The following is a 15,071-nucleotide window of genomic DNA, read 5'->3' on the forward strand; positions in this document are numbered from 1 at the left end:
AATTCAACACACTGGTTGGATATTTTGTTGCACATCACACAGAGAACTTGGTAAGACACACAGAGGCAAGCAAAAAAGAAGAGATATCGCAGTATCATTTGCAAATATACACTCTGTCCAACCAAAACTAACCATGGTCAGAGTATTTGTTGTTATTCAATATGTTTAGATGCACTCAAAATCATTCGACACATTGCAAAATTATATGTGTTGGCAATGGGTGCTGATTTACAACAACTGCAATGCTGATGAACCAACAAAACATCATTTATTATTATTAGTAGTAGTACTAGTATTTGGTCATGCTATATTGACAGTTTGTACAATATACAATCGGGCTCTTTCTTTTCTTTTACATGCTCGAGCTGCACAGTATACTGTATACTTAACCATGAAGGGAAGTGTGTAGCCATGGCATAAATCAAGGGGTTCCCTGCAAGTTCAGGTCACAGGGATGGCAAGGCAAAGTGCCTATGTAAGGGAACTGCTGTTGTTTGAACTCCCAACACCGATGCAGTCACATCGTGTCTCTGCATCTGCTCACAACACCGCGCCATACTGCACCCCCTCCTCCTAAATATTTAGGCCCTTTTCTCTAAATAAGGCAGCCTTATCGTAGTTCCTGTCATTTCTGCCTACTCCCCACTACAAACATCCTCGCTGGTGTCTGTGCGGCAGTAGCAAGCTGGAGCCTGTGCATTCTTTTGCCTTGTATGGAGAAATGGCTTGGCCCTGGGATGTCTTTGTACGGAACAGGCCGGCCTCGCCATTGGCCGGGACGGGAAGGGGAGGGTCTGATTCTTGAAACAAACTTTTCTGTGGGACTGCCTGCTTCCCTTCCCACATAGTGCTGTGTCTGAAGCACTGGACTAAAGGCATTTGAGGGACTCCCACATATTTCTACCTGAAGCCAAGGTGAGAAAGAAAGCAGTTTTCCTACTGGATCATACCTAGAGTGTTGGGAGTGCTGTGCATTCTGTGGGAAAGTGCTGCAAGTGAAGATGAGGTGGTTGCAACACAGGGCACACAGATGGCGCGTTTGTATACTGGATGTGGAGGAGTGTACTGTATGTGTGTTTGCACCATTACACAGAGGAATTCCTTTGACCCATTTAGATCTCTTTCGCTCCCTCACCGACGCGCCACATTTTGTGTTTTTGGAACTCCTGACCTTTGAACTCCACGGCTGGGTGAACACCGAGGGATGACAGGAAGACTGTTTCGTCACATCTGCCTTGTATGAGTGACTGTGCGAGTGTGTTTTTTGTGTGAGAGGAGTTGCAATGGGATTACAAAGAAAAAGGTCAAGACGCAGTCATTCTCAACTGCTTGTGTCAGCACCCAAAATTGGGAGCCATTACAATATTTAATGAGCATCCAATGCTGCACGTTGTAAATAAGTTTAGACAGATAGATAAATAAGTGAAACATGGCCTTTTTTTGCGGAATTTTGATATTTGATTTATTTATTATTATTATTATATGTATGTCAGCACAGTGGTCTGGGGTTCGAATCTCATCGTGGATTTTCTCCATGTAGTCCTGCTTCAGTATCTTTATACTTGTTACATGAGTCTAGTTTGAATACAATAAAAGTAGGTCACAACTTAATGACCAGTACTCAAATACGGTTCTTTGGCCATACACAGAGTAACTGCTCTGGTACTATTTAGCAGCCATTCTTAGTGGTTCTATAGAGAACCAACCATTATCCAGTGCTTCTATATAGCACCAGATGAGTACTGAAACGTCTCCGTGGTGTTATATAGAATCATAGTTGTTCTATAGAATTATAACCTTCCTAAAGAACCGGTAATTAACCCCTAAACAACCCCTCTGGTGTAATGGTACTATATGGAATGAGGAGTGCATTATAGAACCTCTGAAGCACCTTTTTTAGAGTGTAGGAAGCCCAAGTGTGATCAGTTGAGAACTGTCTGGTGTACAGAACAAATGTGCAACGATGAACCCAACCCAAGCTGAGGCACGTCTGTTGCCGAGGTCCAAAATAGTTGTGATTCTGTTTGTTGATTCACCAACTGTGCGTCGCTGAAACTCGCTAAGACCGGACCGTACTCATTGATAATACTCTGTCCTGAAAACAGTCCTCTACTGTTCCACTACTGCCAAAGAGATAACACAATTAGAGGGCCTCAAATGACAACGTTTACAGTGCAGCTACTTCAACCGCCAACACAAACACACACACACACACACACACACTGCCTGGTGATGAAAATCTATGTGGATGAGAGACAGCGTTATCTGATTGAGGAATTTTATGGTTACTTAGGGGATAACTTGGAACTTAGATGCTGGTTCGTTTCCAGTTCGTTCTTGCACTGAGAGGTGCGGAGTGAAACAAAAACATCTTTATTTATTTTTATGAAGTACAAACTGAGCCGAGATATCTGCATTGTTCCATTATTAATTTCATCTTTAACTTCATACTATACAGTAATGGTATGCTTATAATGGGTTTATTAATGGTTTGTAAATGGCTTATTAGACAGTTTGGCAGCACTTCAAACATGCTTAATTAACAATCACAAGACATTAGATAAGAGTACCAAAAGTGACATTCTGCTTACGAAATTGTGTAGCATTTAGAAATGGTAATATTGCATTATTCCAATATCTTACAATAGGGCTCCATTTTGACAGGGCTTGTTATGAGTCCACACTTGAAAATGATGATTTATTGATATAGATATATATATGATTTATATTATACATAGTACAGAAATTACTCACATAATTGTATTACGTGAGTAAATTGCAGTTAATGTTAGTTCATTTGACAAAATAAACATGTTAATTGATCATATATTCATAAGCAATTAATAACTGTTGTTTTAAAGTGGTAACATGATTCACCTAATCTAATTTGGAAATTAAAACGAAAAAATGACTCTATTGAATTTGTTTTGTTTACTATATTTTGTTTATGAAACACAGTGTTGGGGAGTAACTGATTACATGTAACGACATTATGTAATTTAATTACAAAATGTATGTAATTGTAATCGATTACATGACTGGGAGAAAATGTGTAACTAAATTACATTTGAGTTTGGAAATTTCCATGATTACAATTTAAGTTACATTTGAAAAATAGCCGCAAAAGGTTTTGACTTTTGACAGATTTTGACTTTGATTTTCACTTCCTCTTTTCAAAGTCGACACTTGGGATTGGCTTTCTCATTGATTCATGTGACACTACGCCATTCCACGCTAGCCTTAAACATGACATCCATCCATCCATTTTCCGTACCGCGTATCCTCACCAGGGTCGCGGGCGTGCTGGAGCCTATCCCGGGCGACTCTGGGCAGGAGGTGGGGTACACCCTGAACCGGTCACCAGCCAATCGCAGGGCTCATATAAACAAACAACTATTCACACTCACATTCACAGCTACGGGGAATTTAGAGTGTTCAATTAATCAATTCCGTTGTTTGAGCTGTGAGAAAATGAAAAGGTAGGCTCTTTTGTTTTGTTTCTTCAATGCATGGTAGACGTAATAAATTATGTTACAGTACTCACTGTCTGAAATAATGGTAGCGAGCAGGAAAGAGAGGGCATAACAGGAAGGGCCTGGCTTGGACCAAAACTGTAGGCCAGTAGTGACTTACCCTTTTTGGTATGTGCTTTGATGCCAGTAATCAGGTTATGCATTAACATGATAAAGTCATTATGTTAATTTTATTAAAGAATTATGTGCATTTTTATTATAAGACAATTATGACACAATTAGAAAGTGTGATCACAGCTAAATTGTGTGTGCTGTGAACTGTTTACTAGTTATAGAAGGCAACATGCTTCAGTGTGTAAAACACAATCACAGCCCCATGGAGAGAGAGATAGTTGGTGAATAAAGAGCAGCTTAGAGTTATTTATAATCATTAAGTGATGCTGCGGACGATAGATTTGTTGTGGCTTTGTACACTTCTTTGCCAAAGATGGGATCCATCCATCCATTTTCTGAGCCGCTTCTCCTCACTAGGGTCGCGGGCGTGCTGGAGCCTATCCCAGCTGTCATCGGGCAGGAGGCGGGGTACACCCTGAACTGGTTGCCAGCCAATTGCAGGGCACATAGGAACAAACAACCATTCGCACTCACAGTCATACCTACGGGCAATTTAGAGTCTCCAATTCATGCATGTTTTTGGGATGTGGGAGGAAACCGGAGTGCCCGGAGAAAACCCACGCAGGCACGGGGAGAACATGCAAACTCCACACAGGCGGGGCTGGGGATTGAACCCGGGTCCTCAGAACCGTGAGGCTGACGCTCTAACCAGTCGGCCACCGTGCCGCCCCAAAGATGGGATATTACAGCTTATTTATTGATATTTTATGTTACATAAAGGTCGGCACTGTGGGTGACTGGTTAGCACATCTGCCTCACAGTTCTAGGGTTCAAATCTGGCCTCGCCTGTGTGGAGTTTGCATGTTCTCCCCGTGCCTGCGTGGGTTTTCCCCGGGTACTTCGGTTTCCTCCCACATCCCAAAAACATGCATTAATTGAAGACTCTAAATTGCCCGTAGCTGTGAATGTGAGTGCGAATGGTTGTTTGTTTATATGAGCCCTACGATTGGCTGGTGACCAGTTCAGGGCTGCTGGCCCGCGAACCTCGTGAGGATAAGCGGTATGGAAGATGGATGGATGGATGGATGGATGTCATGTTTAAGGCTAGCGTGGAATAGCGTAGTGTCACATGAATGAATGAGAAAGGCAATCCCAAGTGTCGACTTTGATAGTGATATGAAAAAAATTGTAATCATGGAAATTTACAAACGCAAATGTAATTTAGTTACACATTTTCTCCCAGTAATGTAATCGATTACAATTACATACATTTTGTAATTAAATTACATAATCTCGTTACATGTACTCTCAATTGTCTGTAGGTGCGAATGGTTGTTTGTTTCTATGTGCCCTGCAATTGGCTGGCGACCGTTTCAGGTTGTACCCCGCCTCTCTTGTGCAGAGTCAGCTGGGATAGGCTCCAGCACGTCCGCAACCCTAATGAGGAGAAGTGGTGTGGAAAATGGATGGATGGATGGATGGATGGATAGATGCATCGAATCCACCAATTGTAAAGACAAAGAACTGCTTATAATAGTCCATTCTGGTCATTTCCCTAAGAAATACATTTGAAAGTAGCCGATGCAATGGAGCTGAGCCACCATTAAGGAGGTTTGCTCCATCCCCATAGTTTTAATGATAGAATTCCAAAGTCTTTAAGTTTGAATATTATATATTACAATGAAGATTCCCAAAGCTAAATTCAACCTACTCTGTGATGACGATTTGGAAGTTTTACCATAGGAAGAAATGTTAAGTGAATTCAACTGTTCCAGGTTCAAACAATCATATATATGTATGTATATATTTATATACACACATATGTAATTTGTTTTCCTACACTATTTATAGTGAATTGAAATAATGGATAGACCCAGCCCTTTTTTGGGGGGCTGGCAGGAGGCTATCTTCTCACTTTACAACTGGTTGGAATGGAATATAGTCATGTGGCTCAGGGACACGAGTGTGAAGTCACCCCGTTGTGACTCAACTATTAAAATGGACCTGCTCCATCCTGCACGAGTTCTATTGGTATCAACACCAATTACAAATCACATCCCACAATACACACGCCAGCGCCCAATATGAGTGACAGATCTATTTGAGGGCGAGTGTCAAGTTAGCTACTTTGGAAATGTGTCATTTTCACATCCGTCACTGGAGAGACTGTGAGAAGATGGTAGACTGATGAACCATATTAATGCACTGCACATTGTTTGAACTGGAGCTACATCGATATAGGGTCCATTTTGGAAAGTATGTACTCTATAACATTACTTATTGGACATATTTGTACATTTTCCAGCCACAAAACGTACACGTATGTCACTAGGTTTTCGGGCGAAAACGATATGTAGTAAATTCTTCCCAGAGGTTCAATGCTGTTCTGTATGAGGGATACACTCTATGAGGGTACGAATAGGGTACTACCTGAGCCCTGAGGTCACTACTACAGCAACAAGCTCCAGAGGTACAATAAACTTTCTTTTTGAGAGAGTAGTGCAGTAAATGATTGTTGCAGAGTACGAGTCTCATTTTGACACATTTTACTAAGAGGAGACATTACGTGTTTTCCCAACATGTCTCAATAACAAATTTGTGATACACTTTAGTCAAAATACACCAAGAATCAAGAATTATTAGTACATGTTGCACATCATATTTCTTGTCTCTCTGAATTTAACACGTTTGTAGGGGCCAGCCGGGCAAATGGTTTTTGAAAATGGGTTTGGGAGAAAAGCAAGTACTCATAAAGGCAATAAAAGCGTTTTAACTCATGGAGGTAGCACTTCATACCATACACTGTGTGTATGTGGCACCATGTCCCCCCCACCACCACCACCACCACTACTCCACCGTGTCCACAATTTCCCCGAGCAATCAGTTATGTGCTTGTTATCAGAAGGGAAGCCAGTGTTTTTGCATGATAGTGTTTCAAACAGTGTAGTCCAGGCGCTGGACATCGTTTGAAAGTGGCTCTAGACCTTTGCCCGGCATAGCTGATCATGTCATAGGCAAATAAACTAAGTGTAGGGGCAGTTCTAATTTAAATTAGCCCACTGTTATGTAAGAGACAGACACATTTTTTAGAAAGAGGCAGATAAAAATAGATTTACTTGTTGTTTTTAATTCTCCCTTGATGGGTCGGCAGGTCCTCCAGAGACACAACTATTTGCACACAAGCCATTGCAGTCAATTTTCCATAATATGTCTTCTTTAAATCAATTTGTGCACAGGCCCAAAATCATCTGTCGCCATGTCAAGCAAGCGTGCCAAGGGGAAGACGACCAAGAAGCGCCCCCAGAGGGCCACCTCCAATGTGTTCGCCATGTTTGACCAGTCTCAGATTCAGGAGTTCAAAGAAGCCTTCAACATGATTGACCAGAACAGGGACGGCTTCATCGACAAGGAGGATCTGCATGACATGCTGGCCTCTTTGGGTACAACCCGCCTTTTTGTCGGACCACAACATTATAAGGACTACTGTTACTTATCATTATCATTGTTCCTTCCAAGAGGTTGACGTAATTTTCTCACCACCAGGTAAAAACCCGTCAGATGAATACCTGGAGGGCATGATGAGCGAAGCACCGGGACCCATCAACTTCACCATGTTTCTCACCATGTTTGGAGAGAGGCTCAATGGCACCGACCCAGAGGACGTCATCCGCAACGCCTTCGCCTGCTTTGACGAGGAAGGGTCTGGTGAGTTGACATCATATTTGGTTCCCTTAAGTCAAATTGGACGCCACTATAAGGCAGGAGAACCATGTGATTTATCCCAGGGAGTCACCGATTATATACAGTTGCAAGTATGTGAACCCTTTCAAATTTAAATATTGGTCATGAAATTTGTTCTCCTTTTCACAGTCACAACAATGGCCAAACACAGTCTACTTCACCTAATAAATAGGGATGTTCGATACCACTTTTTTCAGACCGATACCAGTTACGAGGATTTCCTCTTGAGTATTCACCTACAGCAGGGGTGGCGAACCCGCGGCTCTCGAGCCGTATGCGGCTCTTTGCCCACTTTCATGCGGCTCTTATGAAGGCATGAAAGCATCCATCCATCCATCCATTTTCTGAGCCGCTTCTTCTCACTAGGGTCGCGGGCGTGCTGGAGCCTATCCCAGCTGTCATCGGGCAGGAGGCGGGGTACACCCTGAACTGGTTGCCAGCCAATCGCAGGGCACATAGAAACAAACAACCATCCGCACTCACAGTCACACCTACGGGCAATTTAGAGTCTCCAATTAATGCATGCATGTCGAAGTTTATTTTAATGTGCGTGCGCGCTTTGCTTGAGTTCATTATGGTATTTTTGCAAAACTGGCATGCGCAATGAATGAAAAGAGCTCGACGTTTCCCAGTCTGATCGCGATCTTTTGAGAAAATAATTTGTCAAATTCGCTCTCAAAATGGCAGGGAAAAAATACTCAGTTAAACGGAAATATGTGGATGCACACAAGACGTTTTTACTAGAGTGAGAGAGCTCATATTTTGTTGTTGAGCCCAACGGCAAGCCACTCTGCCTTTTGTGTCAGGCGTCTTTTCTTTCAAAGCTTCAAATTTTCAGCGACACTTCCGCTCACTCCACGCTAACATCGACCTGGAATTTCCGAAAGGGACTGAACTTCGCAGTCACAAGTTGGTCACTTTGAAAAATCAGACACAAAAGCAGATGCAGTTTTTCAAAAAAATAATGAAGCATCCAGAGACTGTAACGCTTGCATCATATCAACTGGCTTGGAACATTGCAAGGGCCAAAAAGCCATACAATGAAGGGGAATTTATTAAAAAATGCCTCGGTGACGTCGCTCAAATCTTGTGTCCTGAAAACAACAAACTTAAACAAATGGTATCAGACCTTCAACTGTCCTGCACACTGTTGAACAGAGAATATCGGACATTAGCACTGCTATTGAATCACAGTTGCACTCTGACCTCCAATCATGTGAGTATTTTAGTGTTGCATTAGATGATACTTGTGACATACAAGACAAACCTCAATGGGCAATATTTACACGGACTGTGTCAAACGATTGTTTGATAAAAGAAGAACTTCTTGATATTGTGCCATTAAAAGAGAGGACTCGTGAAATTGATCTGAAAGAAACAATGATGGCTCCATTTGCGAAAGTAAATGATGTGGCTCTTTGCAGTAACACAGTAAAAAATGTGGCTCTTGATCTCTGACTGGTTGGCCACCCCTGACCTACAGTATACCACTAGCACTTTTGATACATAAAATTTCAATTAACGCAATGACAGATACTGTAATCTGTTATTTAATAATCAAAAATCTTTCTTTCTTTCTGGCACACATGATTTGGGGTGTCAAACCGCTGCAGTGTAGCGCCAACTACTGGCAAGGATGACTTCATCGATAATTTTTGCCTTAAGTATTGGTCGCTGGTATTGCAGCCTTCAAGAGTACCTGATAGCTTGAAATAAGGCCGGTATCATCCCGATACACTCGGCCATCAATACTAATAACACACAAACAATTGTTTTCATGTTTTTGTCAGACATACCTCGTAAACATTTACAGTGCAGGGTGGAAAAGGTATGTGACCCCGAGGCTCATGACTTCTCCAAGAGATAATCAGCCAGGAGTCAGCCAAGCTAGAGTCCAATCAATGTGATGAGACTGGAGGTTTTGGTCAAAGCTGCCCAGCCCTATAAAAATCAGAATCATATTTTTGTTTGCATGGAAATAGTTTAACTATTAGTCTCTCACTTAAATGAAGACAAGTGCTTTAGAAAATGGATGGATAGATGAACTTAATGTGTGATCCAACGGGTGTATTTCCCCCTTTTACTCCAAGGTGTCATCCACGAGGACCATCTGAGGGAGCTGCTGACCACCATGGGCGACCGCTTCACGGACGAAGAGGTGGATGAGCTCTTCCGTGAGGCGCCCATTGACAAGAAGGGCAACTTCAACTACGCCGAGTTCACCCGCATCCTCAAACATGGCGCCAAAGACAAAGATGACGAATAGCGTACAACGGAGATGTGACCACACACCTGCCTCTGCACACAGATCACCATATGCCCATTTCCACATTTAAGAATACGTGTCATTATCAGTTTATAAATGCTGTGTATTCGTTTGCTTATGAAGTATTCCCTAACAGTCTTCCTTGAAGGTTACCATGAAGACCTGCATCTCATCTACTGATAGCATTGAGATGCTATTTACACCACCACAATGTGTGCATGCAGAGACCTGATTGGACAATCAGATGCAAAATACCAGAAAAGTTTACCTCTTCCTGCCATTTAGCTAGCACGGTTACAAAATGCACTGCAATCTTCCTCCACAATACATACAATGTGACATTTAAACGGATCGAGAAGTAACTTGCTCATATTGTGTTTATTCCTTTATGACAGGGTCAGGGAACCTATGCCCATAAGGGGCCTGTGAAAGAATTTTAAGCAATTCTAAAAACCGGGGAACTGGTATAAAAAAATATTTGAACCACACAGGGTTATGATCTATAGTCAAAAATAGTTGCATTTTTTTTTTTCAAACTAGAGTATAGAAACTGATATGGCCTCTGATAGGAAAAAGTTCCTCCCCTGCTTTGTATGCCAATCGAATGCTGGGTGTAAAGTACAGTATGTAGGACTTGATGGGGTGGGATCTAAGAGTTTGTAGTTAAAGCTCTAAAGTCCCATGCTGGTTGCATGCATTTGTTTGGTCATGTGTATTGTGAAACTGCAGGGTGAAAATTTCTCCAATGAATAAACTACATTTATCCATGCCCTTTGACCATAGGAAGTGTTTTTTTTCTCCTCTACAATTTTTTTTTCTTCCCTTAAAACAAATGGAACAAAATGTCTGAGAAACAATTTGTTTTACAGTCAATGTGTACTCCAGTCACTTAAAATAATCCATAATTGCCTTTAAACATTATTTGTACATTGCAACTTTGCATCTTTTGTAAGGTAGAAAATAAAATTGCAGTGCACTCAAAATGGTTTTCCATTCAGTAACAAGTGGGAATACTTTGACAGCAGCAAATCCATCACATTCTTAAAAGACATTTTCTTGTAGTCTCCAATATTTGTTGGGTGGAGCATCCATTTTAGCATCATGATAATTCATTTATATACACGGGGGGTGGAAAATCAAAGGAACACTTGATAAACACTTCAAGTAACGCCCAAGTTTTGGGCTGTCCAGTGGCCAAAAGGTTTGCTGAAAAGTCCAGCGTAGTCAAGAGTGTGCAAGAGATACCAGGAGACAAGCAAAAAAAAAAAAAAAAAGTGTTTTTGTTAAATATATTCTAGAAGTTAACATTTATTTGCTTAGCTTGCATTAGTATTATGGACGATTTTAGATGTCTCGCCTTCAAAAAGATGACTCGGCATCATCCGATGGAAGGGCGCCTGGACCAAGGACGTGATCGGATGTGGTCGGGGACGTGACAAGTGTTGGTCCAATGTTTTGTGTTGTGTCTTATTGTTTAGAACATTATGTCTGGGAAAAACCCTCCTATTTTCAAATAAATGCAGGAGCGACGGGAGAGATTGGTTAGAGCGTGTTGAGAGGCTGTGATCTGAACAATCTCCCATACGCCCTCCTCATGAGAAAAAGAAACCAGTGTCTTCATTCCTTTTGTGTCTATTTTTTATAATGTTGGGTAAGATAAATCCAACATTAAATTGGTCCTTCGAGCCGGATTTCCACACACCCGAGGAATCCAGTTGTGGAGCCGACTTCCAGTTAAGAGACCGTGGCCACGGCAAGTAAGACCCTTTACGGGACTGGTTTTCGTTCTCCTTAACTGGGATCTGAAGGTTGACGACAATCCACAGGATTGAAGACGACTGGTGAGTTAAATTTAAAAACATTTTTTTAGGAAAAAGGACGCCGGAGTCCACAAATTCCGCGAGGACGGCGGAGTCCTGTACGTACTTAAATTCCGTGTTTAATAAACCTTGTGTAATACTAGTCACTGGCAAGTAATGAGGGACGGCGGAGTCCGACATATTCCGCGAGGACGCCGGAGTCCTGTATGTACTTAAATTCCGTGTTTAATGAATAAAGAAACTAGGAAAGTTTCGTGGCGTCGTAGTTAAATTCCGTATAGGACGGCGGAGTCCTCTAATGAGCTGTTGACAAACGTAGTTAAATTCCGTATAGGACGGCGGAGTCCTCTGACGAGCCAGTGTGAATGAAAACTGTTTGAATGAGAGTGTAAATGGGAAATGGGAAACCACTAGGTTTTTCATTCCATACCAAAACAGTGGGAAAGTAAACGGTGGACTTTTGTGGATGCAAAGGCAAGAATTCTCCACTCGAAAGAGTTGAAGTGAGAATTACCACAGAAAGTAAATTTGAATCACCGTCCTACTGAAAAGAAACAGTGTTCTAGACTACCCTAGGTAGTATTACACTGAACCAAATTCTTTCAAATGGGGAAAGGAAGTAGTAAAATAAAAAACAGGAATACACTGCAGTGTAAAGGTTGGAGGTTCATTAAATTAAATTTAAAAGAAAAAAAAAACAGGATCCTGATAAAATTTTATATTTAGAGACAGGGATAACCGAACACGCCTTTAATGGTTGGTTAAATACACAAAAAATAGCCGCGTTGCAGGAATCAAATTATATAAAAAATAAAAGACAAACCACCGTTAAACACCGGTTGTCTGTAGTCTTGCAGCTTATCACAAAAATAGAAGATAAAAAAAGAATGTGATGAGCTGCAGTAATACAGAGAGCAGCATTCATATTTGAGAAAAAAAAATATATATATACATTTACTAGATTACCGCAAGGTTACTGTGAAAGTCCAACTGTTTATTCACAAGTTAATTCACAACACGCATGTCTTCTGGCATCTACAGATGAAGACACATGCAAAGATTCATTGACCTTACTGCATCATCTAACAGAAGAGGGACATAAAGTTAACAAAAATAAATTGCAATGATGTAAAAGACAAGTTAAATATCTAGGCCATAATTTAAGTATAGGAGGAAAGACTATATTAGAAGACAGGAGAGCTATAGTCTTGAAAAATCCTAAACCACAGACGAAGAAACATATAATAATCGTTTTTAGGTCTGACGACTTATTGTAGAGCATGGATTCCAAACTATGCAGAAATTGTTGCACCATTGTCCAAATTCCTGTATGAAAACAAGCTTAAAATTACATCACCTGTTTAATGGAGTACAGAGGCAGAAAAGGCCTTCTGTGACATTAAACAACATTTGGTGTCCAGTGCTGCGCTAGGCCTTCCAAATTTAATGATAAAACATTCATTCAAATGGTAGATTGTAAAAGCTATTGCATGACCTCCGTACTTACACAACAATACGGTGATAAGCTAAGACCAAGAGCTTATTTTTCAACTAGAGAGCAGTTCACCCTAAAGGTCCCACATACAGTGTCTGCTCTCCTATTGCAAACCAATATGGCGTTTTTATCACCTGCAAGACATTTATCTTGCATTGCCATCTTGCTGTCACAACCACATTTGACTGTTGAACGATTCACAACCTTAAATCCAGCCACACTAACACCCTTACTTGATGAAGGCACGCAGCATGATTGTCAGGAATTGGCTGAACAAGCTGCTGAATTAGTAGCATTAACCGAGGCATGCAAACTCATGATAAATAAAGATGGTACAATCTATACTGATAGCCAATATGAGTATTCCACAACAAGAACGCAATTATTGGGAAAAACAAAGTGCAAAACTACAAAATGAAATTTACATTAGCACAGGAAAAAAAAAAAAAAAAAAAAAACCTATTCAAATGGGCTGCTATATTGAGACATGCTGTGTCACATGTCTCAACCGGAGGGATGGTGGCACAGATAGATTGACACTTTACAGCCCTAAAAAATAGCAGAAAGAAACACGTCGGTTCATTTAACACACTGTAAAAGAGTCATTTCAGCTGAGTACTCAAATAGGGAAGGTGAGCAAAAGTCTGATAACGGAGCGGGAGCAGATGTGTAGATTCTGAAAACGCTTGCTGGTCAGTGAAGAAAAAAGACACCAACCCTTTTAGTGAGAACTCAGCAGAAAGGCACACCCACGTTGGTTATGAGATTCGATAAGTTGTTACGTAGCAACTTTGGCTACTATGATGTTGGTTTTGTTTTTGTGGTACATGGGACGTCCCACCCTCAATGATAAAACCCATTTTTTAGATTGAAAATCACCTACCAACTGGACCAATATGACGAACCCAATAATAAAAAAATTTTGAATCATTAACTCGAATCAAAAGGAGTACAGCTGATGATCAAAATTGTGGGCATGGCCTCCAAATGCGGCAAAACGGTTTAATATTTTGTGCCCCCCAAAATCAAGCTGCTTTAATCATAATTCCATATGCGGCTCTCACCAATGATGCTCAAGAGAATGGGCAGAATTGGGGATTTAGGTATGACTGGTATGCAACTATAGGTTTTGAATGGGAACACCTTATTGGTGAAACAGGTTATGATTGGTCCAGTTGGTCAAAAAAAAAAAACAGCAAAAGAACATAGAAAGAAGTTTAACCTAAGCAAAACGGCCCATAGTTTAATATTGAAATACAAATCAAGTCACCCAATGTGTTTGATAGTGAGCTTGTGGGCCTATTCTGGTGGAAAAGATCCCCACTTCCAAGTAGTATTGTGTTATAGGAACCGTGTTAAACCAAAAATGCCATTGAAAACTTCAAAGAAAGGTAGACAAATTTTAATGGTTAACAACATAACTACTGATGATTGGTTCCTTGTTGTCACAGGAGTTTCAGGACAAAATAACAATTGGTTACTATTGATGGAACAAGCAGCAAATGTAGCGAGAAAAGATTGTGTTGTTTGCATGGGTCCCAGGCCTTTGTTGCGCATAGTTCCGGCATAATTATCACAAGATTGTATTATTCCATTTGCACACTGATTGAGGAGCATCTGCAACATTTGCACAACCAACATTGTCCCAGATGATCGCACTACTCGTCACTTTAAAGCGCATACACTCCTTGAAGTCTCAGCGCCCTTTGCACAATGGTCATTGCACCGGACTATTGCGATATTAGTCATTCAAACTGCTGCTAGAGGACTCTGCATCTTTTTGCACAATTGTTTTTTGTCAATGTCTTTATGTCTCCAAAGTGTTCTGTAAATTGACTGTCTGTTGTACTAGAGCGGCTCCAACTACCGGAGACAAATTCCTTGTGCGTTTTGGACATACTTGACAAAAAAGAGATTTATCCTGGCAGAGGCAGAATTATCCAACATAAAACATACATGGTGTTCCTCGTGGGGTTCCTAATCAATACAAATTAGCTGACCAAGTTGCAGGAGGATTTGAATACTTCATATGCTGTTGGTGTACGATTAATAAAAATGTTGATGGGATAAACTATATCCACTTCAATGTACAGAGATTAGGAAATTGGACTCAGAGTGGGTTGGAAGCTGTGCACGAGCAGCTCAAGGACGTTCCAAAGACC

At 41.0% G+C, this 15,071-nt stretch overlaps 1 protein-coding gene across 1 annotated transcript; it reads left to right on the top strand.

Annotated features, from left to right (window-relative positions):
- The first annotated feature begins 758 nt into the window (after positions 1-758).
- On the top strand, positions 759-10,363 carry myl9b (myosin, light chain 9b, regulatory). The gene is made up of 4 exons (XM_061786119.1): positions 759-915; positions 6,824-7,027; positions 7,131-7,292; positions 9,419-10,363. Exons 2-4 carry the CDS (start codon positions 6,844-6,846, stop codon positions 9,592-9,594), a joined length of 522 nt encoding a protein of 173 aa, XP_061642103.1. The 5' UTR covers positions 759-915; positions 6,824-6,843; the 3' UTR covers positions 9,595-10,363.
- The last annotated feature ends 4,708 nt before the right edge of the window (positions 10,364-15,071 follow it).

Source organism: Phyllopteryx taeniolatus, chromosome 9, assembly GCF_024500385.1.
Source record: "Phyllopteryx taeniolatus isolate TA_2022b chromosome 9, UOR_Ptae_1.2, whole genome shotgun sequence".
In the NCBI taxonomy this organism is placed as follows: Eukaryota; Metazoa; Chordata; class Actinopteri; order Syngnathiformes; family Syngnathidae; genus Phyllopteryx; species Phyllopteryx taeniolatus.